The sequence below is a fragment of the Dermochelys coriacea genome, chromosome 1, assembly GCF_009764565.3.
Source record: "Dermochelys coriacea isolate rDerCor1 chromosome 1, rDerCor1.pri.v4, whole genome shotgun sequence".
NCBI lineage: Eukaryota > Metazoa > Chordata > Testudines > Dermochelyidae > Dermochelys > Dermochelys coriacea.
This window is the reverse complement of record NC_050068.2, coordinates 186213594-186239080: the sequence shown is the minus strand read 5'-3', so window position 1 is coordinate 186239080 and position 25487 is coordinate 186213594. Positions and strand designations below refer to the sequence as shown.

The window sequence follows — 25487 nt, the reverse complement described above, 5'->3', positions numbered from 1 at the left end:
CAGGCCGGTCAGCCTCACCTCAGTCCCTGGAAAAATCATGGAGCAGGTCCTCAAAGAATCAATCCTGAAGCACTTAGAGGAGAGGAAAGTGATCAGGAACAGTCAGCATGGATTCACCAAGGGAAGGTCATGCCTGACTAATCTAATCGCCTTTTATGATGAGATTACTGGTTCTGTGGATGAAGGGAAAGCAGTGGATGTATTGTTTCTTGACTTTAGCAAAGCTTTTGACACGGTCTCCCACAGCATTCTTGTTAGCAAGTTAAGGAAGTATGGGCTGGATGAATGCACTATAAGGTGGGTAGAAAGCTGGCTAGATTGTCGGGCTCAACGGGTAGTGATCAATGGCTCCATGTCTAGTTGGCAGCCGGTGTCAAGTGGAGTGCCCCAGGGGTCGGTCCTGGGGCCCGTTTTGTTCAATATCTTCATAAATGATCTGGAGGATGGTGTGGATTGCACTCTCAGCAAATTTGCGGATGATACTAAACTGGGAGGAGTGGTAGATACGCTGGAGGGGAGGGATAGGATACAGAAGGACCTAGACAAATTGGAGGATTGGGCCAAAAGAAATCTAATGAGGTTCAATAAGGATAAATGCAGGGTCCTGCACTTAGGATGGAAGAATCCAATGCACCGCTACAGACTAGGGACCGAATGGCTCGGCAGCAGTTCTGCGGAAAAGGACCTAGGGGTGACAGTGGACGAGAAGCTGGATATGAGTCAGCAGTGTGCCCTTGTTGCCAAGAAGGCCAATGGCATTTTGGGTTGTATAAGTAGGGGCATAGCGAGCAGATCGAGGGACGTGATCGTTCCCCTCTATTCGACACTGGTGAGGCCTCATCTGGAGTACTGTGTCCAGTTTTGGGCCCCACACTACAGGAAGGATGTGGATAAATTGGAAAGAGTACAACGAAGGGCAACGAAAATGATTAGGGGTCTAGAGCACATGACTTATGAGGAGAGGCTGAGGGAGCTGGGATTGTTTAGTCTGCAGAAGAGAAGAATGAGGGGGGATTTGATAGCTGCTTTCAACTACCTGAAAGGGGGTTTCAAAGAGGATGGCTCTAGACTGTTCTCAATGGTAGCAGATGACAGAACGAGGAGTAATGGTCTCAAGTTGCAATGGGGGAGGTTTAGATTGGATATTAGGAAAAACTTTTTTACTAAGAGGGTGGTGAAACACTGGAATGCGTTACCTAGGGAGGTGGTAGAATCTCCTTCCTTAGAGGTTTTTAAGGTCAGGATTGACAAAGCCCTAGCTGGGATGATTTAACTGGGACTTGGTCCTGCTTTGAGCAGGGGGTTGGACTAGATGACCTTCTGGGGTCCCTTCCAACCCTGATATTCTATGATTCTATGATTCTATGATTTCTCCCTCCCACCCCACCTCCCACTGTTCCTCTGATATTCTTGTTAACTGCTGGAATTAGCCTACCTGCTTGTCACCATGAAAGGTTTTCCTCCTTCCCCCCCCCTGCTGTTGGTGATGGCTTATCTTAAGTGATCACTCTCCTTACAGTGTGTATGATAAACCCATTGTTTCATGTTCTCTGTGTGTGTGTGTATATATAAATCTCTCCTCTGTTTTTTCCACCAAATGCATCCGATGAAGTGAGCTGTAGCTCACGAAAGCTTATGCTCTAATAAATTTGTTAGTCTCTAAGGTGCCACAAGTACTCCTTTTCTTTTTGCGAATACAGACTAACACGGCTGCTACTCTGAAACCTATAAACTTACATAGTTAGACCTTGCTTCATCAGTGCCAAAATGCAGCCATTTCAGGAGGGAATGGGAGATTTAACTGCAACAAGAATGTTGCACTACAGTTTAACAGAAAGTAAAGAAAATTATGCCCATTTGAAATCATCGGGCAAATTTAGGAAGCCACAAAGTAATTGCTTCCTCTTAATTGGAATTTTGGCTCTTGTAAAAAGTGCTCTGTAATCTCCATGGACCACAGATAGTCATCCCCCTGCGCTCTTCAATATCTCAACCAAAAGGTTACACTGCTAGTGGCACAACGCCCTAATTCCATTCCAGAACATTGATTCAGTAGTGACTTGAAGAAAAAGTACAGTCTACTCAGTCACTAGTACAGCTTCCTACAAAAACCTGGATTTTCCTAGGAGGTTTCCCGTCAGAAGCCTGGTGGGACTCTGCAAGAGTTATGAAGATTCTTGGATTTAAAGTAGGGCCTAGACTGCAGAATGATGGAGACAACCATCCATGGTGCTGTCTTGTTTCTCACCTCTCTGATAGGTGAACCCTTATTTTAGTGGAGGACTCAGGTTATGGGATATTCAGATATCTGTCCTTCAGTCATCTGCTTACAAAAGAGGTACAGTACTAGCCACGTAAACCTATGTGAAGTACCATCACTCTGTCATTAATTTTACACCATGGATTTGGTACTGGTCAAAAGTGGGTGTCTTGATCTAAAGGCTTTTCTGTGGTGCACATCACCATAGTAGCTGAGCACCTCACCATACCCCTGTGAGGGTATATCCATATTATAACCATTGTATAGGTGGAGCAATTCAGACACCGATGTTTTGACTTGCCTAGGATCATAGAAGAAGTCATATATGGTAGTGCCAGGACCCATATGAAAAACATATGGAATTGTGGCCATATAATAAAGGTTACATGCTCTAAGAGGTGAGTTGGTCTTTGTTCAGCTCCTAATAGAAATGTCCACGTAACACACATCAGTGGCTCTGCAATCAAAGCGGGCGGGGGGGGAGTGTTCCAAGACTGAACAGATGAAAGACACCCATAAAGGGGCCTCCTCCATGGCAAGTGGGTGGCATACTGGCAGAGGACAGTGTGGGGGTAAATTCCTCCCGCCATACTGTGCCTGTTCTATGAATCAGTAGAGGACTTCAGAGCTGGTGATTGGTACTTTCTACCGGCATGAAATTTAGTGTCCTAAAGAATATGCTGGTGGTTCCATAAATCTTCACACTGAGAGCAGAGGCAATACATTAGTCATCCGACATCAAAGTGCTTCACAAACTAACCTAGATTGTTTTAAGCACTCGTTAAAAGCTTTTGGGTAACACAAAGAAGGAACCTTGAATGAATAATGGGATTACATTGCTATCTTTTAGGTCCCGTGTTTAATGTCTCAGTGCATTCAGACAACCCGACGGTTTACCAGGGCGAGCTGGCAGATCTGCTCTGCATTGTCACCATCGACAGAGTGGCACTTGAGCCAGGTACTCCACTGAACTTTATTTCATTTTTTGTTTTTTGGAAATAACTCTGTTACCTTGACTGTACTGTACAACGCTGGCAATTGGGACGCTATTCAAATAGGTCTAGAAATCAAGAACCACCAGAAAGCCCCATAGCATTAGTTAAAGCAATGGAGAGTATAGAAAATATAGGCCAAAGGGTTATATATGTATATATAAAACAAACTGGTAGGTTCTCATTTCATATCCTAGTGAAGAGGTGTTCTCATCACAAACCTCCATTACCGTTCGCGCTAACAGTCCCCATTGCTGGCAGTCTCAGCAAAGAGCCAAAGATTGAATGCGCTGTGGGCCCAGTCACCCTTAGTTAGGAATGAGATTCATTGTCAGGGCAGTGTGGGGGGAAAAGCTGTGTATCTTCTGTGGATAGTCATTAAATCTCCATGTGTCAGCTTCGCACTGTTTACCCAACACTAAACTTACTTTATATCTTGTTTTTACAATTTTAAAATTTAGCCAAGATGCCAACAATCCTTTCTCATTGCTGATCTCTTTAGTAATGAGCCTGCTTCTAGATTCAGGAGCTTTTGTATGAAATACCAAGAAGAAATGTTGCATTCTGTTCATTGCTAACATGGTAGAATGCACACTGAATGCAAACCTTGAAAGGTTGTGAGGTTATGAGATGCACCAAAAGTTCAGATGCCTGCTTGACACTAGCGTGGCTGATCCTGATTTGGGGTAAAAATACCATGAAATAGCTTTAAATGATATATTTGTGCTTTGAGAACTCAAAAAGCTCAAAAACAAACAAAAAACCTAGGCTTGATATGAGTTTTGGATGAAGGTTTAGTTTGGTTTATATTCTCTTTAATTTGTCCCTAGTTATGTAAATTAGTACATGTGGCACTTATGACCTCTGTAAGCATGATGCTTCTCCAAAAAAGAAGAATAAATCTTATTATAGAAGCGTAGAACATGACATACCAAGAGTTAGTCAAGCTGTTTGTGCTGCAGAGGCAAATGCAGTAGGGAAGTAATCTGCTAAATTACTGCTCTGTGCTGTCTGTGAAAATATGAGTGAAGACTGTAGTGAGAATGGTGGAAAACTGGTTTGAGTGTCTTATTTGAATTGGTCGGTGGGGAGAAAGTTGAGGAATCTTAATGTCGACAAGATTCATAACCCTGGAGAATGGGCATGGTTTGCAGCAATATAATTGTGTTCTTTTTGTGCCCCAATCTGCCCTTAGTGTGCTTTGCACAAGACTCTTTTAGGAATCATCAGACAATTTAGTCTCCATGGCCCATTTTCAATTCTTGATGCCTCTGAGATTTCCAACAAGGAGGCCACTCAGTGTACATTGTAGTGAGGTTTATTATGTGACTGTTTGGGGGGTATGTGGAGAACGAGAGATTGGAGGTATCCAGACAGGGGTGGAAGGATAATAGAGAACAAAGTTTTACACTGGAAAGGTGACCTCTCCAGGAAACTGCCAATCCCTATGGCCAAGGTGTGAATAGTGCAGTCTCATTGCGGTTGAGATGCTTATTGAAAGCATTGATACTGCTGAGAATTAGAAATGTCCTTGTCACCCAGAGCAATCAGTGCAGAGTTTCCATTATCATAGCACTGAAGATCTTTGTAATCGATTCTGCTTCTGGGAATTGTCTCATTGTGTTTGGCAGATCTCTGCTTCCACAGTTCCTTAGGTCTGTAACAGCTGGGCAAACAGACCCGTATTCAGCTTGTACAATGGATGTGCACAGCAGGGAATGACTAAGTGTGGAATTGTGACAGGTGTCCAAGTAACTTAGTCAGTGGCAAACACTGTTTAACAAGATTTGAGATTTAAACCAGCCCCATCTGTGTCCTCATGGAGAAGCTGCATCTGGGCCCTTCAGGCATGCTAGAGAAACTGGCACCTCTCCAGCCCTCTGCTGGACCTGTGGAAGGGAGTCTGATATTTTTTTCTCCTGTTTGTGGCCTGGCCTGTTTTTAGTGAGACATCTCTCCATATCGCAAAATTTAATTCACAACTGGAATTAATAACCCAAACTTAGCAAAGACGCCAAGGAAATGAACAGACCATGGAAACCCCCCCCCCCAAATTGGAACTGACACACAATGCTGGGGAAAGCTTGCACCAACTGAATACATACAGCAAGAGTTGATGTACTTTCTAGGTTGAATGAGCAATGTAGTACAGGTCTCCCTCTGCCCCCAGGATGTGGGAGGTTAAGTGAAGGCAAAGCAGACATCACTGCTCTGCCAACTGTCTGCTTAACTTGCACAGAGAGATAGCACCACCCCTGGCCCACCTGCATCTTCTGGAATATCGTGGAAGTCAAGTCTCTATATTAAATACTTGCTGTTTTGGTCTCTGATGTTCCAGAATTGTTTATTCTAGGTTATCTCTCATGAACACAGAAGAGCCAGTGGATTTGAGAGGATCTTTTTTTTTTTTTTTTTTTTAAAGTCAGCAGACGTGTTGTTGAGGGAATTAAGTCCAGATTTGTGCTGAACTATTTTCATCTAAGCTTTGCAGCTCTCCTTCACAAGTGTGCAATTCTAATAGATGTTTATATTTCATGGCGTAAGGTAGGGAAACGTCTGGGGTGATCTATTTACACACTCCTTAATTTTCATAAAGAAAAGGAGTACCCGTGGCACCTTAGAGACTAACAAATTTATTAGAGCATAAGCTTTCGTGAGCTACAGCTCACTTCATCGGATGCATTCGATGTAGCCCACGAAAGCTTATGCTCTAATAAATTTGTTAGTCTCTAAGGTGCCACGGGTACTCCTTTTCTTTTTGCAAATACAGACTAACACGGCTGCTACTCTGAAACCTTAATTTTCATAGCCATCTGTGCAAAGTACTTATAGGAAGATTTTGAAATATTTGCTGTGCTTGAAAGACGACTTTCTCTTTATCTGTCAGCTTATCCTCCTTTTGTTACACCCAGAATCAATTTAGAGTACTTATAATAGTACTGGTTCTAGGTCAGACTTAGGTGGAGCAAAGTAACTTGTCTTAGCTAGCTGTACATTTATCCATTATTGAAGACACTTTTGGATGTGTCCCTCAGTGCTTTGCTCTGGCTGCAACACTATTCAAAGAAGTGCTGCCGCTGCTTTCAGCCCCCTAATGGAGTGTGCATTATGGAGGGTTAGGACACTGGAACATCTGTCCCTTATAGATTCTTCATCTGGGAGAGCCAGTCTGTTAGTTTAACAGCTGTGATTAGTGCGCTGAATTCAAATGAAATTTTTTTAAATTTTACTTCTTTAAGTAAGGTAGTGTCTCCGGTGCCTCAAGGGCAGAGTCTCTTCTATTATTTCTGTAAAAATTCTTCTTCGAAAAGATAACAATGTCTCCCAAATGAGCCCTTCATAGGCCTGTATTCTCCAGGTACTTGAGAGTATTATGGTCTCTCTCTCTCTCTCTCTCTCTCTCTCTCAAAAAGTAGTTTTATGTGCTCCAGACAGACCCAGTGAGTGCCCTGGAAAATTAACAAAGCCAGCTTCTTTACCCTATCTTGAAGAGTGGTACTCTCAGCTCTCTAGCAAGCCCTGTTCAACCTCATATAAATGTAGTAAACAAAAAGGGGTTTCAAAATTGTGATTCAGCACAATCACAAGATGCTAAAAGAGCTCCATTCTGTCAAGTGGAAGTGCATGGTGTCTAGTAGGTGGGCTGGGAATAGAATTCACTATCTTGAGGCCTGAGTGGCCAGGAAAGTAGCTAAAACCCAGACAGCTTAGTCCTGTGTGTCAAATTGGAATATGCATAAAGATATGCCTTACATGTTGATGATTCTAGCCAGCCTGGAGAGAGAAAGCGGGACACCACCACATTAGTCTGCATGTAGAGAGGACCTGAGAGTTTCATCATCCAAAGGGATCAGCAGCCCCCTAGATTTGTCACTGGGGTGTTATATTTCTCCCTCATAATATCCCAGGAAGCATTTAGCCTCTCTTTTTTTCCTCGTGCCTGATATTGACTAGATAAAGACTGTATGGTAGGGGCAGGGAAGAATAGCAATGAATTTGTGGTGACAATGATCTGTTCCAGTGATCCAAAAATGGAGACATTTTTTTTTGTTCCCTGGTTAAAATTGATACTTAGTATGAACAATGGGGATGGAGGAAAGGATTTTTTTTTCTTGCTTTTGGGGATGCCAGTGGATAACCAAATATTTAAATATGCTGTTTAATTCATCAAATTCTGGAAGCAGCTGGACATGTTTTCTACTAATCTTTATAGAGCACCAAATTCATGTCCTGCTGTTGCTAAATTTCCAATATTTTGTAATGTGAAAAATCACACAAAACTCAGGAATAAAGCAAATTACTTTGGCACACAGCCCCTTCAAGGGATATAATAACGAGGAAATATTTCAGGCAGACAAAATCTCCCTCTGATTCTCTGTGTGTCGGTACTGAGTCACTAATTGTGCACTGTGTATACTGATTAATAAGATATGTTGGCATAATACTATTATGCCATAGTGTAATTACAAAAGATAGATCTGGCATTCTCAAAATGACAGCAAGATCTTGTAACTTTCAACTCATCATCTCTGTATGAAGGAAAAAGAGAACCTCAAATTAACAGTATAATTTTAAACAGAAAACAATTCTTCAAAGGTATGCATTTGCCTGAGACGTTAAAAGAACTTGTTTGTTAAAATTTTATTCTGCAAGTGTAACTGTGTGTGACTGGGGATTTGGGGGAAGCAATGGGTCAGAGCTGTGTCATCACTGATGCCATTTATCCTGGAGAATGTCCAAGTGTTCTTACTATAACTGGATCAAGCTTGTCTGAGGTACAGTATATGGAAGTAAGAGGAATTTATGGGTAATGTATGTCTTCAGAGATTGAGTGTAGCCAGGGTGTGTGGACCTGTTACCTCGGGTCACGGTTTCAAACTCAAGCCAGCTTGGTGGAGACAAAAAAGCTAATGGCTGTCTTAATGATCTTTGAAATGAGTGGGTGGTTTTCAATCTGGCTTCTTGTGGACTGGTGCCCGCTACCACATAACAGCCACCTTTTTAGCAGTCTCCACAGAAGTCAAGAACTGACTGGGCTATGGAGATGGAACTCTTCCCCTAGAAGTGGTTGATCCAGGTGCAGAATGAGGGACACTGGTGGTGAAGGGAGCAGGCAAGACAGAGGGTGAAATCCTGTCCCTGTTGAAACAAATGGGAATTTTTCCCTTGACTTCAGGGGGCCAGGATGTCGCCCTGCGTAACTAAAAGTAGCCTCGGCAGTTACAGGAAGTAGGAATGATCTACAAGGACTGTCTGTCAACAAATGTGCTTCAGGGCATTAACTGATCTCCAGGTGGGGTTGGGTAAAGTTTCCCTTCTCCAGAACTGCAAAATACACCAGGTACTTTTATGGGGGTTCTGTGTCATCTTCTGGTATTGGCCGTTGTTGCAGTCAGGATAGTGAACTTACTAGGTGAATGGACTATTTGGAGATGCCAGTGTCTCTGTTGCTATATAGTGTGCCCCCATCTGCTGTCTTTCCCTCTTTTCATTACAGAAGACGTACATGAAAGACGTTTTATTCCATAGCGTTTATCTGCTCCTACTACATATTTCAATCCTGTTTATGGGTACTTCCAGGTCAATTAATCATATTGCAAACAGAATTATCCCCTCCAGTAGGGGAATAAGTAACAGAATTTGAAATGCAATACATAGCTATCAGAGAGACAAGGTAGGTGAGGTAATATCTTTTATTTTAGACAGAGTTTTTCTTCAGGTCCTTCCTGAAACATGAAGAGCTCTGTGTAGCTCGATCACTTCTCTCTCTCTCACCAGCAGAATTTGGTCCAATAAAAGATATTACCGCATCCACCTTGTCTTTCTAATCTCCTGGAACCATCACGGCTACAACTCTGCATACATACATAGATGTGGCACCTGCTAACTACAGATGAGCCAAGGAGATACCCCCTGCAAGTGTAGGGTAGGGCTAGGTATTGAGATTGAAGCTCAATTCAGGACTGACGGCGCTGATATCCTGCAAAATGTTAGTGATATTTTGGTTGGACCTTATTCAGAACTGGAAAACATAGACCCTTTCCAGTTTTAGATCTGATGTGGATCCAAAATTGTAGAGGCTGGCTTGTATATAGGAATTCAACTAATTCATATTCAGTATCTTCCCCCCCCCCCACCCTCGCCAACACCAATCTGTATCCAAAATTCATAAGGACATGAGCTTCAATTTTGGCCCATCTGTGTGCTTAATGTGTAGGGGAATCAGAGATGCAGATAATGTATAGAAGCAGCAGAATTGTGTCTAAGGCTGTGTCCTCATTACACTCAAAGCCATGCTAGCCACTACTACATCTGAGCCACTTGTGTGGTAAGAAGAGCTCAACACAGTTTTCCTTGGACAGTGTGGGCCACTGATTATTTAGTTAAGAACAGTATTGTATGTGTGCTGTGTATTATCTAGAGCCCATTGACTACAATGTGGCCAGGCTAGCACACCTCACGATAAAGTCCCCGACTCTGGTGATCAAGGAAATAGTGTTAGTCCCTCCTGCTTATCTTCCTGACATTGTGGATAGCTCAGGTAGAGAATGGTCTATCCCACCTCTATCATCCCTACACAGAGATTGAGAATATTTCATTATTGCTGTCAGATGGAATCCATCTTCAGTAGGAGTTTAGACAAGTTTGTAAAAAGAAAAGGAGCTACAGCTCACTTAAAGCTTATGCTCTAATAAATTTGTTAGTCTCTAAGGTGCCACAAGTACTCCTTTTCTTTTTGCGAATACAGACTAACACGGCTGCTACTCTGAAACCTAGACAAGTTTGTGTTTAAGTCATAGTTTTTTATGGTCTCTTTTTCTTTAGCTGCTTTCTGTATATTACTTGTATATAATATCATCCATGTTGGTTTTCTAACCTGCTGTGTGGTGAATTGGGGTATTAACACAGAAGATGTTTTGTAGTGATTAACCTGCATCCTCAGCTGCCAGCCTAATAGGGTTAAAAGTGCAGATCTGCTAAATGGATCAATATGATCTTGTATGAGCACGGAAAGGGACAGCTATACTGATGGACTCTGACTACCTGTTAACTGGTGTTAGAGGTGGAAGTCACTACAAAGACACTTGGTAGATTATCTCCTTGCAAGTGCAATGTGTGCGAGGCATAGTCCCTTCTGACACATAACTAAAGAAAAACTATGGCAGAAAGGTAGGTTGTTGCATGGGCAGGATGTGAAGGCAAATATTTAGTGATATCATTGTGTGTGTGGTGGTTTATGAGCAATTCTAGCATGCTCATCGCTGTACTACCTGGGGGCCTGCCTTTTTATGTTGAGCACACAGCACACTAACTACAGCTGGGAGGCTGTCTTTTTAGAGGAGAGACTTCTCTGCAAGCACGAGGGATTAGACAAGGTCAAGGATGTTGTTTGGAAACTATTGTCCACTAGCAAACTTCTAGCATTCTGCTCCTCTGGCCTTGTGCTTTAGTTTAATCATGTGGAAATTACAACTGTCTTACCCAGCTTCTAGGCTTGCTTAGCAAAGACTCACCTATGAAATTAAATTTGAGATTTCAGTCTAAAATAGTAGGAAAAAGACAATAGAAGATCTCCTGCTGTCCCCAGTAAGTAACCCTGTCCCTCTCCCAACTATCCATAGCCTTCCTACTGTTGTACCCCAGCCCAACTTCATGACACACTTACCCTCCCAACAAGTACCTGCACAATTTACCCACTGTCCCCTAGTTGCTAAAGCTGTGTTTTGACAACATCTTAATCCTATTCCTCTTCAGCTGCTAAACACTCATGTGCTGCCCTCTACAAGGGCTCCAGCAGTGGGGCTCTGGTGGCAATTTAAAGGGCCTGGGGCTCCAGCCGCTGCTGGGAGCCCCAGACCCTTTAAATTGCCACCTGGGGAAGCCAGGCCATCCTAGTATGGCGCACCGGCTCTTGCCGGCACGCCGTACCGGGGTGTACTGGCTTACTTTCAGCTCTGCTCACTACCCTTCCTATGCTCCCACTGACAGCCCTTCCCAGGTGCTAAAAATCCCCTGCTACCATCCCTGAAAAAAAGCCCCAACCACCCCACTAAGTATCCTAGCCCTGACTCTTCCCTTTCGGCTTCCTCTGCTTTAGCAAGTGCCCACGACTCCCAACATCTCTGTCATAATTAGATAGTATTCCAAGGATTAATGCCAAATATTGATCCGAACCTACTGAGTTTCCTGCAGTCATAATCTTCCTTGTGTGTCTGGTCAATTCAGAAATGAGGTTAATTGCCTAAGAGTTCATATTTTCATGATACCACCTGCATTGTAATTCTTCTGTGATTTACCCAGTTTGTGCTGGAAAGCTGACTTGTCAAAGAGCAGGGTGTGGTGTTTTTTTTTTGTTTTTAAATCTATGCAATATTTTCAGTCATTTGGTTGTAATGCTCCTGTATGTTCAGAGACACCAGACTCTGCCCATTTGCTGACTAAGTAACACTGTAAATATCCTTCAGAGCTCACTGTCCTTGCCAAATTCTGTTTGCCTTCAAACTCAGATGATATGTCCTTCGACGTCTCCTGGTTTGCTGTGCATTCTTTTGCACTGGACAGAGCCCCTGTCTTGCTAGCTTCCTTGGATCGGAAAGGGATCGTGACCCAAGCCAGGAGGAACTGGAGCAGCGACATCAGCCTGGAGAGGATCAGCCCCATGGAGTTCCGGCTGCGGGTGCATGGCTGTGAGGGCCAGGATTTCGGCAACCATTACTGCTCAGTAACCCCTTGGGTGCGATCAGCCACGGGTGTCTGGCAGCGGGAACTGGAGATCAAATCCAAGCCCATATTCGTATCTGTGAAAATGGATGGTAAGGGTTTTAGATACTTTTCTTGTTGAGGCTGGGGAATATACTTGCCACACCCCTGTTGGAGCCCTCAGGTACCAATTATTCCCCATTCTGCATGCACCCCTCCCTCCCCCCCGCACTTTTAGAGGCCCCTGCATTGTAGCCGCCTCCTTTCTACCGAAGGTGAACTTCATAGCCCATCTGTACACCTGCTGTATTCTGCCAGTGGGGACGCTAAGGCTCAGGAATACCAGTGACGACACTTTACCGCATATTGATGATAAGAACACATGTAATGCTATGGGTCTAATGTGTATTGTCGTAGAACTAGAAAAGCTTTAAGTACTCTGCAACTGCCTCTAAATATGAAAAGTGCTAGTTCTATCTGCAGTTAAACTTTGCATTTTCTGTTGCATGTTAAACTCTTAATTCCTGATCATACAATGTGCCCAGCAATGTATCGTGCTTACAAACACAAAGCTTTCCCCTTTCCAAACCCATTGAGCGGCCTGATACTTCTCACGTCTATAGCATCTTTTAATCAAGACTCTCCACATGATTTATATTGTAAACTAACCCTGGTGCTGACCACCCAAGGGAAGTATTAAGCCATGTCTACATTACAAACTCTAGTAAATGCAAGTTCTATCAGTGTAAAGCCACCGCAGTTACTGCATCGCTTGTGCGTATATGACTGCTTGTGTTGGTGCTGCATGTACACACCAGGAGAGCTTGTGTCAATGTAAAATGCGGTGCACCATGGGTAGGTATCCCAGTGTGTCATGCGCTGCCCTCTGGCGCAATACCTTTTGGGAAATTTTTGGAACGCGCTGTAGTGCGCGCGCACACACGAGTCGCGGGGAAGAGGGAGCAAGGGGTCAAGTTCCCACCAGGCAACTTTCTCATCCCATAATGCCATCTCTATCCTATCACATTTTTGTCTTTTTTTAAAAACCGTACAAACCCACACTTGTCAGTGTCTGCCATCTCTGACAGAAGCATGGAGCCTGCACAGCTGTGTACTGTTGTACGTTACAAACTCAGGGAGAATGGTGCTCCGGTATTTGCAGAGCTGCAGGAAGTACCGCAACGACGGGGGATGTGATGATTTCTTTGAGGACAGATTACTAGGGAATACAGTGGGGGGAAAAAAATAAAAAAAATGCAAGGTTGTTGGCATTCACAGAGCAGCTGCAGACGGTGGAGTGCCACTTCTAGGCCTGAAAGCTGAGCGCTGACTAGTGGGATCACATCGAAATGAAGGTTTGGGATGATGAGCAGTGGCTGCAGAACTTTCAGGTGGGAAAGGCTACATTCCTGGATCTGTTTGCCGAGCTGGCACCTGCAATCCAGTGCAGGGACACGGAATGCGAGCTGCATTGATGGTTGAGAAATGAGTGATGATAGCACCATGGAAACTTGCAATGCCAGGTTGCTGCTGTTTAGTGGGAAATAATTTTGGAATTGGAAAATCCACAGTGGGGGGCTGCTTTCATGCGAGTGTGTAGGACCATTAACTGTATCCTGGTACACAGGACTGTGACTCTAGGCAATGTGCAGGATGATATGGATGGATTTTCAGCTGTGGGTTTCCAGAACTGTGGCACGCATATCCCTATTTTGGCCCCAGCCCTTCTTGGCACATGAACAGAAAGGGCTACTTTTCTATGGTTATGCAATCGTTGGTGGATCACCGGAGATGCTCACTGAGATCAATGTGGGCTAGTCAGGGAACATACATGGTGCTTCCATCTTTAAGAACACAGGGCTGTTCAGAAATCTGCATTGGGGATACTTGTTCTAGACAGGTGGATTACTCTTTGGCAATGCTGAAATGCCAATAATGATCTTGGGGGACCGCACCTATTCTTTGCTCCCCTGGCTTATGAAGCCGTACACTGTCCACTTTGACAGCTCTAAGGAAAGATTCAATTACCAGCTCAGCAGGTACAGAATGACAGCTGAATGTGCTTTCGGCAGATGGAAGGGATTTCAATAGTGTTTACTCACTAGATTAGATCTCTGTGAGAAAAACATCTCAATGGTTATAGCTTCCTGCTGTGTACCGCATAATATCTATGAGGCAAAGAAGGAAAAGTTGCTGAGGGGTAGGACGGAGGTAGAATAGCTGTTGGCTGACATTGACACGAGCACCATTAGAAGAGCTCAGTGTGGAGCTGTGCTGCTGAGGGACACCTTGAAAGATCATTTTAACCATCAGCCACAGCAGTGTGGTGTGGTAGGCTGTGCTCTACCTGGCCCTGACCTTTTGATGACTGTCAAGAATTGTGTAGTGCTTGGTGTACATTTATGTTCGTCTTTTAATGAACCAATGAATTGTGCAGTGCTCACTGTACATTTATAATTATTACACTGGGTTTTTCACTCAACCTATGAATTCTGTGTCTCTGATCTCTTATGAATAATCTAGTGGCACTCGAAGCACAGACATACCGCAGAATGTAATAAAGATGAATTTGTCCAAAAAATAAAAATGTATTACATACCCAAACCAGTGCCAAACATTAATGTGTAAAGAAAAACCAAGATAGTACAAAATTTTAATTGTAAATTAACAGAACAGAACTTTAAAATTAGAACGGTGGAAAACATTCATGTCCATGCCAGTCCATTTCTGCCAAACATGGACCAATGCTGGCTCTCACAGGTCAGTGTATGTGAAGCTGTGGTTTTCCTTACTGTCCGTTGCTGTGGGGGGATAGGGATGTGGCCCCTGATGCAAGATGTAAGAAGTGGAAGTCTCCATTGACTGTAAGGGGAGGTGAGCCTGTGGCTGTTGGAGCTGTAGGTCAACAAGAGTCTGCAGCATTTGTGTTTGCTGCCTGGGAAACCCCATTGTCCTGGTGCATCTTCCTCTCCTTTTCCCACTGGGACTCCTTTGTCTTTCTCCTGCCTGTTCCTTCCTTCTCCAGGCTGTATGCTATGTTCACCCTCCAGGCCCTCTGTTCACGGTCTGATGCGCCACTGACTTTCATTATCTTGGTGAACACGTCCTCTTTCTCTTCCTCATCAAGAGATGCGTGTGGAGGGGGCACCCCTCAAGGCTGCAGTGGCAGCAGCTACCGATAAAACAGACGGATATATCCTATTTACAGTCACGACAGAAAGCGGAAGATCTCAGAATTCCCTTCCCTTATTCCCCTACAAGTTTTAAACAAGACCCTGCTTATTGACCCTCTGGAGTGCCTCTGCACAGCACCACTCACCAGCCGCAGCAGCCACAGTCACTATGGCCACTGGGGCAAGGTGGGGAATCAGGAGGGAATTGTTAGGTTGTGTAAAACAATAAAATTTCAGCACTTATTTCCGTGGGCATGAGGACAGGGCAGTGGCACTGGGTACTGGCACTATTTACCACAGGCAGCAATGATTTTAGCTGATACCTTGCTCTTGAGGGTCACGAAGGCCCAGAGAACACAGCAGCTGCTGGCATCCTGAAGCCATCTGGGCCCATATGCCATTAGCCTGTTTACTGCAACGGTGCCTGCCAAAGTCATCATGGAGTGACGTGGGGAAAGTGTCCTACCATGGAGGCAGAAATAAGGCAGCCATCTCTAAAAACCTTCGGAAGAGGATTGAAGAGTACCTCCATGGGCGTTTCATCAAGATCTCTTGGGACGATACAAGGGATGTCCCTGTGTACATAAACAAAGTGCTAGACATCATGCATGCCCCCCACTGCCTAACTCTACAGGAGACTGAAATGCAGAAAACACTACCTGTGTGTGTGTGTGTGTGTGGTACCTTGACCTCTTGTTGAGTAAAACAGTGAAGCGTAGATACCAGTGTCCTGCTAACTTGTGGTTGGGCCAGGCGCCATCTCCACATCTAAAACACGTGAAGGGAGAATGCATGCCCACGTTTACCCTGAGGTTCCTTCTACTGGATTGGGCTCATTTGTGCGAGGCTGGTGGGACTGGCTAGATGGTGATGGAGTCTACAAGTTCCTGGCTTGTGGCATATCTTGACCTCCTGCTGCATATCCCTCCTCCTCATTGTTCCAGGCAAGGGTCTCTGTCTGGGTATCCATGGTGATGTGCAGGGTCCAAGTATGGCCTGCAGCTCATTGTAAAAGCAGCAGGTCTGCGGCTCAGCACCAGGTAGACGGTTGGCCTCCCTGGCCTCATGATATGCCTACCATAGTTCCTTCACTTTCATGCAGCACTGCTGCTGATCCCTGTCATACCCCTTCACCCACATCCCCTGTGCAATCTTTTCATAATGTCCATGTTTCTATGACTGGTCCATAGGTGTGTCTGCACAGCCTCTTCTCCCCAGAGACCCAGGAGATCCAATACCTCCTGCCTGCTCCAGGCAGGAGCATGTCTATAGTGTGTAGCTGGCATGGTTGGTTGGGCAGTTGTACACAACAGTGGAGAGCTGCTGGGTGCACTTTTCAAAGCTGAACAATCGGGAAAAGGCATTCCAAAAGTATGTGTGGATTTTAAAGGTAAGTGGGTGGCTTCCAGCGTCTGAGCAGTGGAGTTCGCAACTGTGACTAGAGCAGTTACTGTCTAGCATTGTGGAACAGCTACTGGAGGATTGTTAGGATTGATACAGGTCACAGTGTCTGCACGCACACTGACCTCAGTACGTAGACCATGGTGCAACGCCACTAGGAGAGGTGGCATCACTGTCAACAAAGGTTGATGTAAGTCGTCTTAACTTCGTAGTGTAGACCAGGCCTCAGCTGCATTTCTCAAACAGGAGACTTGAGGCATGGTGAATTGTGGTGCAGTTAGTATCTCAATCAATAACAGAACCCAGGAGTCTGACTCCTAATCCCCTGTTGTAAACACAACGAATACACTGCTCCCTGTGCTCATGGTTCTTGACCTACATTTCAGCCCTTTCTGCATGTTACACACAACTCTTGAATCTCTTGAAGTATGAGAAACTAATTTTGATAACTGCTGCATGTACTTAACATTAGGTGTATACATCCAGCAGATAGTTAAACTGTGATTTAGTGATGATCTAGGGGGCATGTCAGGCAAAGTACTTACCAAAGTACTTCCCAGAAATTCAAGGAATGGCCTCACTGAGAGCCCCAAAGAAGATGAAATGAAGCATAAGTCTTTGTTCTGCTTTCTGTGCTGCTAATGAGTTACCTCAGCGACAAAATGTCCCTAATTTTCTAATGCTCCACTCCCATCCCTGGTGGAGCTAATCCTACAATTAATATTGCTTGTCCATACCAGCCATAGAAAGAGCTGCAGTTGATTCAGACTCTGCATGAGCCACCTGGAGCAGTGTGCCTCTTGAGCTGATTTACCTAATCCCCTGAATGGGTCCTCATTCCATACCCTCCATTTTACTGAACTGCAGGATGTTCGGCACTTCTGAAAAGCAGGCCACTTCTTTGGGCACTTAAATATGGACTTGACTGGAAACTGCTAGGTGGCTAGAATGAACTTGCTTCCTAACGAGCTCTAACTCTACATATACAGTCCTTCAAAAAGTCAGAACCTTTGACTCGTAACTTGGAAGCTGCATTGTAAAAGGAATGGGTTTCCATCCGTCTTTGTTTAAATTGGTGGATGAATCTGGTTTGGATAAAAACCCAAAATGAGGATGCTCCTCAGGACTAGCTTAACCTTTGGAGTCTGTCAGATTGGAGCTGGGAATCTCACTGAGACATTTTCTGATGAGATTTTGCATCCTGTCCTTCTTGTTTCTATATGGGCTTGAGAATTATGGAAGCAAAACAGAGGGGGGTGAGAGCTGAATTTTTTCAGACCCTTCTAAATGGGGAGGGAGAACTAGAATTTCTTTCTGAATGGTTTCATCTGTCCCTGGCTGATGTGTATTTTCCCTTTCTTAGACAGAGCGAGCGGATTTGGCATTTCTCTATACACTGTGTTTAATCATTTTGCTTTTGCTTTTTTTTTCTCCCCCCTTCCTAGTGCTGAACGCTTTGAAATATCCACTGTTGATAGGCATTGGTCTAGCCACCATCATCGGACTCTTATCCTGCCTCATTGGCTACTGCAGTTCCCGCTGGTGTTGCAAGAAGGAAGTACAAGAAACCAGACGGGAGCGACGCCGGTTAATGTCAATGGAGATGGACTGAGTGTGGGAATGAGACTATGCACGTTTTGGGAGAGATTTGGGCAGTTGGCCTGAGACTGAGGGGTGGGGGTGTGTGTGTGACACACAAATGCCCAATGGACAGTATCTTTCTCTCTGATCTAAGCCAGGACCTAGAGCTTCTCCTCTCCACATACTAAGTACTGAGAGCACAGGCCATGTGTACCAGCACAGAGCTCTTCTTCCAGGGACACTTACTGTGGGGATATTTTCTTCTGACACACAAACTGTTCAGCAGCCTTCGGGCAAGATTCACTGTTAAATCCTTTTGTCTTGTTTTTAGGATCTCTCCATTTGGGAACATCGTTGGGCGGGGGGGGGGAGGGTTATTGTGGTGGGCAGGGCTTGGGAGAAATATTTTGCCTTTTATAAAATTAGCTGACCTGTTCTCTCTCCTCCCCCCCTCCTCCCCAGGGTTTTGTTCCTATCTCCAGTGCTGGGAAGGAAGCAGCCATATGGGGTGCTCTAGTACTTGTTTGGTGAAGATGCAATGGTCAAGGGTGGGTTTATGGTTATCAGGGTACCCTCTCTTCCCCTATTTTCAGAGGTTTGGAGTTCACTCCACAATACAGCATGTATGGACATGTCTGTGACAATTTTCTTAAATATATTTTTTTTAAAGTTGGTCTTTGTTCTGATGACAAGTGCTAGCTTGGCAACCCTAGAGGCTGAATGCTCAGACCAAGTATTTCACAGTGCAGGCCTCCTTCCCACCACAGCCCCTCCCACTGTGCCTCTACCCTGACCCACAGGGGGGTGCTACTCTTCCTGAGTGGAGAGTCAGTCTCCCTGGTCTCTCCGCTGAGACCGCCAGCAAGGCGCCAGTTACCGGTCATGACGGTGGTGATGTGTTCGTCAGAGGAACACCCGTCCTTTTAGGAAGAGGATGGAGACCACCAGCTCTTTTCAGGTATATGGTCAACTGGCCGTTGGCTGGAAATGTTGTGGGAACCAGCTATTACCTATACACAGAACAGGTTCTAAAGTAATTTCCATATTGTTTCCTTGCAGCCACCTAACACGCATCTCTGCAATCTCTAATTTGGCAGCAGTGTGTCCACAATCGACAGCAGCCAAATTGTGACTCTGTGTGGGTACAAAATCAGGCCATCAATGGGGGGGAGTTTGATTTTTTTTTTTTAAACAGGTCTCTGTCTCTTTGTACCTGCAGTGATCCCTGTCTTTTCAAGGGGTCTCCATTGCTGGGCACTACATGGGCAGATCTCTCCAGGGGGTTTGAGGCATATTCATAGGTGCTATCATATGAAAGCCCGGCTCTGGTCTTCCACACTCCCTTGGCATAGCTCCTAAGGAGCTGCTCTCAGTTATCCGTGCAGCTCTGTCTTCTAGCACAGCTGGTGTTTTTAAGCAATAAAAGTCAGACATTGTGTACAAAAGAAGTACACTGATATCACATCTTGGGTTTGGCTAAAATTAACAAAGTTAGGAAATTGAGTTACCACCAATGGTCCATCCTTCTCCATTATGCTTTAGGAATAAAGAACCAATGACAGATGAGACTGTCTGCAAAAGCTAGAGGCCTTGCTGTATTGTTGCATCTCTAGACTTTCATTATATTCTAGGCCTTCTCTAGGACTAGTAGTCCATTCGCAGGTACTCTCTAGGGGTACTGCAGGATCTAACCTCCTTTTATTAATCATTTATCATTTCACAACTGAGCTAGTGAAGTCTTTAACTCCATTGTATTATAACCACTACAGACTGCATTTATTTGAGATGCTCAATGTTCAGTTACTTTTGTCCTGATTTTTTTCCCAGTATTGGCACAAGACTTTTTCCCTAAAAGGGACTGAAGCTAAGATTTTTTCGTGTGACTATTTTGGATGTGTGCATTTCAAAAGCAGCCTGACTTTTCAGAGGGAGTGCTCAGCATAATTTTTTGTACTTTGGCCCCTTTAAGGTGTCTCGTGGCCAACCAGAAATGTAGGCAACCAAAATCACTAGTCACAGCTGGAAAATCTTGACCTGAATCTTCTCAGCAGCCTTCCCCTGTTGCTAGCTTTTCCTGAAGCTGAGCCTCGTGTTTCAGTGCCCTTCCTGAATCTGCAGGCAAACACAGCAAGAAGCTGGTGGGGGAGGAATGCATAGCCATCATGGCACACCTGAGTTTCCCGTGTTAAAGTGTAAGAACTTGCATCTATACTGTCCAAAAAGAGGCAAGCACAGGAGTTGATTTGCTAGAGCAGGATGTCATCCTCTTCCAGAACCAGCACAGAATGTTTGTTGTCCTCTCCTATGCTGCCTTACCACACTGAGGCACTCACTGGCTGGTCTTGTGGGGCACTGAGTTTGCATTGATGTCCTCTTTCCCACACACAGCTAAACGACTCTTCTCTTTCCTGCTTTAATATTTGCTTTCCTCACATCATTGATGTTCTTTTTAAAATGTTCCTCGCACGTCTCTCTGTTCGGTGTGGTGATTAGTTATCCAAAGCACAAGTTGCTTGCTTTCCTTGCAGGTTTAACCCTCATCTCTGTTGCTGTCCATTACATTTGGGGGAAACGGAACCAAGCTTGGAATGCAGTAATATGGAATGAAGAAACATGGAATGGCAGTTCCTCCTAAGCACACACTGCATGCTGGCATTTTCTCCCTGTAGAAAGAAACTCAGGGTTATTTTGGTTGCAGGGGCTCCTTGCCCATTAGTGAAGGGTCCCCATGCCCTTAGCTAACGTCAACCTTATTTTTCGAATAGTGTCCCTCTGGGTGCGTGTGTGCCCCACATGCCCTCAATCGGAGATTTTCATTAGCAACATTTGTTCAACCCGCACTTGCGCTGTTGGTATCCTTGTGCCCCGTGCTGAGGCTATATCTGGTTGAGTCAGCACAATGGAGTTAGCATGTCCGCCTTTTGCCTACCTTGGTAGTTACAGAGGTTTTCCTAGTTAGCTAGTGTGTTTTGTTAGAAGTAGTTAGATTAGTATTAGTTTAAAATAAAAAGAAAAAAGAAATTTTTTTTTGATTATAGAGGGTGGAATCCAGTCTTAGATCAGACTTTTCTGTTTGCTCACCCCACACCAATGTGATTCATGAAAGGCCTGGGGACCCTCTTCTCCCACACAGAGACCTTCCCACAGGTCTTGTGTAGGACCTGAACCTAGTTCCCAAAAAGCCTCACAAACCCCTCTTTTGAACCAATGGCGATCAGCTCCTTATTGACTTTATTGAGGAAAACAGCCTTCCTAGTAACTACTATTACCTCAGCCTTCAGAGTCAGAGAGATCAGGGTCTTAACGGCTGACCCTCCTTTCACAACATTCCACAAGGATAAGGTGCCCTTATGGCTATGTCTCAGGTTTCTCCTAAAGTAACATACGAATTTCACTTGAATCAGAGCATATACCGACCAGTTTTCTTTCCGAAGCCACATTCTTCCAACCTGGGGACTGCTCTCCATGCTCTAGATGTCAGGAGGGCATTCTCTTTTCATCTGGACAGAGCTAAGCCATTTTGTAAATCCAATAGAACGTTTTTGACCTGTCTACAACTGAAACAGAGTTCTGCCATTTCTATCCAGAGACGCGCTCTAAATGGATTTCTGGGTATTTTATAGCTTGCTAATAGGCTGTTGACATTTCACCACCATCAGTGTTTTGGTGCATTCGACTAGATCACAATCTACATTTATGGCTCTCCTTAATGTTCCCTTTTCAGAAATCTGCAGAGCTGTCACATAGTCTTCAATACATAGCTTCTCTAGGCACAGATGTGGCTGTTGGCAATGCAGTTCTCTCTCCTGTGATAGACTCCAATCCTAAGCTCCCTCCCTCTATGGGGGGGATACTGCTCAGGAGTCACCAAGAGTGGAGTACCCATACAGACACTACTCAAAGAAGAAGAGGTTACTTACCCTATTTAGTAACTGTGTGGTTCTTCAAGATGTGTGTCTCCAAGGGCCTCTGGGGCACATGTGCCCCTAGGTGGAGCACACGTAAGGGCACAAATCTCAAAGAACCACAGTTACTGCACAGGGTGAGTAACCTCTTCTTCCATCATATCCCATAACATATCTTCTTCCCATTCCAAGTGAAAGGAGTTGGCCACTAGATCGCACAGCTGCTAGCCCTTTGGGAGATGGTCCTCCTTCCCCCTTACTCCCTGTTGTTGCTGTATTTTCAAAGGCTGAAATCCTTGGGGCAGTAGTTCCCCAGGAGGTCTTCCAAGTGTGCCAATTTTGTATTATCCTCTTTTTATACAATGGGAATCTTGTCTCTAACTAAAAAACCTGTCTCTCTTAGTCACTCCTTTTCCCACGATTTTTTTTACTCCCTGTGCCCACTTGTGTGTGTTAGGAGTGGTTGGTATCTGAGGAGATTAAGCTGCATGAGGTGCGATGCAAGGGTTCAGTACCATCTAAACTGCAACTCCTGGGATTGAAACCAATAGCCAAGTATGCTAAGGGCTCCTGTTGATCTTACTCTGTTCACTTTGCCACGTGTTTCGTACTCGGTTACAGCTGGGAAATTCCTCTCTACTTGGGCTCTGAACCAGACGTTGCTTGAAAATCACTTTATGAAATAGACAGGAATTGGTGGAAGGTACAGAATAAGGTGTTTGGCACAATTCTGGAATGCCGGAGTTGAACGATTCTAATGATGCTATGTAATGTTTCTTTTTATGTTCAAAATAAAGAACAAGTCTTTTGGTAACCGTTCTGTGGTCAGAATGTTCACACTGCAGGAGGCACTTCCCATCGACTTTGCACTCACAGCTCCTCTCACAGACATCAGATTTGAGCCTCCAGACCTCTTTTCTCTTCCCCTACACCCCCAATTTAGTAGGTATTCTCCCCATTTTATGGAAAGGTTAAATGTCTGGTCTATGGTTATATGGTGTATCATTGTCAGAGGTAGGTCTAAACTTTGATTCCATGTTCTGCCCGCTATACAGCAGGCACTCTTGATAGCAGCAACTTTCTCCTCCTGCCCACCCTGAACCAGTCTGTTGGTTGCACAAGGGCCATGAGTTAATGCCTATTGTATCTTCTGAAACCAGTGCATCTGGCCTATTGGCTGTTTGGCAGAGTCAGGAAAGCCAGCCATCCGGGAAGTCAGTAGTACTGGAGCTGAAAATCTGTGTGTTTCTCCTAATGTGTCTGCCGGCATCTGAGGGCTTGTCTACACTGGGAATTTACAGCGCTGCAACTTTCTCGCTCAGGGGTGTGAAAAAACACCCCTCTGAGCACAGCAAGTTTCAGCTCTGTAAAGCACCAGTGTAGACAGTGCCCCAGAGCCATGCCTCTTGTGGAGGTGATTTTTTTTACAGCACTGGGAGAGCTCTTTCCCAGTGTTCTACCACGACCACTCAAGCCATGTTAAAGCCCTGCCAGTGAAGATGTGCCCCCAGTCTGGGATTTTTTTTCTTCCTGTCACAGCTGGTAACGTCACCAACCCCTACAGCAGGTAAAGAATGCACCTCCCTGCTCTGCTGCAGTAAGGGTGGTAATTTGTCCTTCTGTAGGTATTTAAGTCTGCTGGTGCAGAAGCCTCTGGGAACTCCTGTACTCATTCTTTGGCAAGGTCAGTCTTTCAGGTCACTCATGCTATCTTGCTTGATCGCAATACCAAAGCCACCTCACGGTAGCATGCAGCACTGCTGAGTGGTGGCTTGTGTGGCAGCTCCCCCTGAAGTGTATGCCTTGGTTTCTTTCCCTCCCCAGCTCAGGTCTGGCAGCCATGACTGAAAGAAAAGATCATGACAATCACTATGGAGTTTTCATGATTTCCCAGATTCCAAGTTGAGATCTTTGGGGCAGGGTCTCTTTTGAAATAAATGTTGGTAGTGTCTGAGTGCAGTGAGGCCGCTATGCCTGATTTGGGATCCTTAGGTGCTACCAGAACATAAATAAGATCCCTGAAAACAGGATGGTGGCCCCGCAGCTTTTGTCCTGCTGGCAGCACGCCTGCAAGGCTTGTGTTTTCCCCAGGAGGTTGTCTTGCACCAGCATTACTTCATGAGATTGCTGCCACTTGTAGAACCGGGAGAGAAGTGCTAGTACGGTTATCCATTCTCCTGCTCTTTAAAACCAGTTCTCCACTACACCATTGTACTGTCTGAATGTGGTCGTGAATGGTGTTGGTTGTCAGTATGCTGAACAGACTTGGGTAGACCAAAGTATCTACTAACTGAATAGACCCTCCAGGTAGCTTCTGTGTAGACATTAAGCTGCCTAGTGTGACACAAGCAATCTGAAAGACATTTTCTTGACAACACCTGAATGCAGAGCTGTTTCTGCAATCTCAGCCTTAAACACCCAATGCTATCATGCTCATGCTATCATCATAGCAGAGCAGGAAGCTGCTCTTGCTACACCACAAGGTTCAATCGCAGGTAGCTGACATGGTGCTAGACACTGTTTGTCTTGGTCTGTGCTGATCATTAAAACATGCTTGGCATTGTTCTCTAACTCCATTGTTGGCAGCTGTGTTCAGACAAGGTGAAATTCCATACCCTAGACCAGCCTTCAGCATAATTTATCATACTGATGAATGATGCATAGTATGAAATAGGTCCTGATCTAGCTGAAGCAAGGGAATGGGAGAGATGGATGCAGTGATTTCATCTCCATCTCTAGCTTTGATTCATTGCACAGGGTTGAGGCCTGACCTTGCAATTATTTTGTAGAGGTGGCTCCCATTGACTTAGAGAGTTTACTTCCTTCATGTGAGCTGTGGGATTGAGCTCACAGCGTCTCGGGTAACCTGCCATAGTACAACTAGTACTCTGGCAAGAGCCATCAGTGACGCTGGAGTTGAGCTGCACCTTTCAATCTGAAGATGAAATGATGCTCAAGCCATGTTTTATAAGATAAATACAAAGAACATTGTAGTGCTTGGGTTGTGCTTTGGGCAACCCTATAGCTGGGAGGGTAGTGTTGTAGCTCTGTCATGCATGGAGTACTGAATTAGGGTATAGTCAGTTGATTACGAGTTATGGGTGTTAGATGCCCAAATCCCACTGGAATTCATACCCTTTGGGGGTATAGAAATGAAGTATTTCCCCCTGTGATTTAGGCAGCTCCTTTTGCATTGCTGGAAATATAAATGCTCACGTGTTTCTCCCACTCTGTCCAAGGACTAGAAGAGAAGCACATCATTGCTCTTCCAAAGAAAACTTTGCAAAAACAAACTAATACTGTGCTTTATTTTGTTTGTGGTAGATTTTGTGTGCTTTACATTGTACCATGTCTTAGACTGGACCACAAACATGGTGCGGTGGTTTACTGGATTAAAAAAAATTGTAAAGCTCCCAATGGGACTTCACTCTAAGTAGTTTCTTTCTATTTTTCTCTTTTTTGCTCTGCGCTTGGT

General features: G+C 44.7%; 1 protein-coding gene across 1 annotated transcript in view; it reads left to right on the top strand.

Moving 5' to 3' along the window:
- PTGFRN (prostaglandin F2 receptor inhibitor) overlaps positions 1-22826 on the top strand; it is a 108128-nt gene extending 85302 nt beyond the window's left edge. Inside the window, exons 7-9 of the mRNA XM_038387060.2 lie at positions 3111-3218; positions 11760-12065; positions 17972-22826. Coding sequence (XP_038242988.1) covers positions 3111-3218; positions 11760-12065; positions 17972-18138 — 581 coding nt within the window. The 3' untranslated portion in view covers positions 18139-22826. The remainder of the gene's footprint in view (positions 1-3110; positions 3219-11759; positions 12066-17971) is intronic.
- Positions 22827-25487: the final 2661 nt, after the last annotated feature.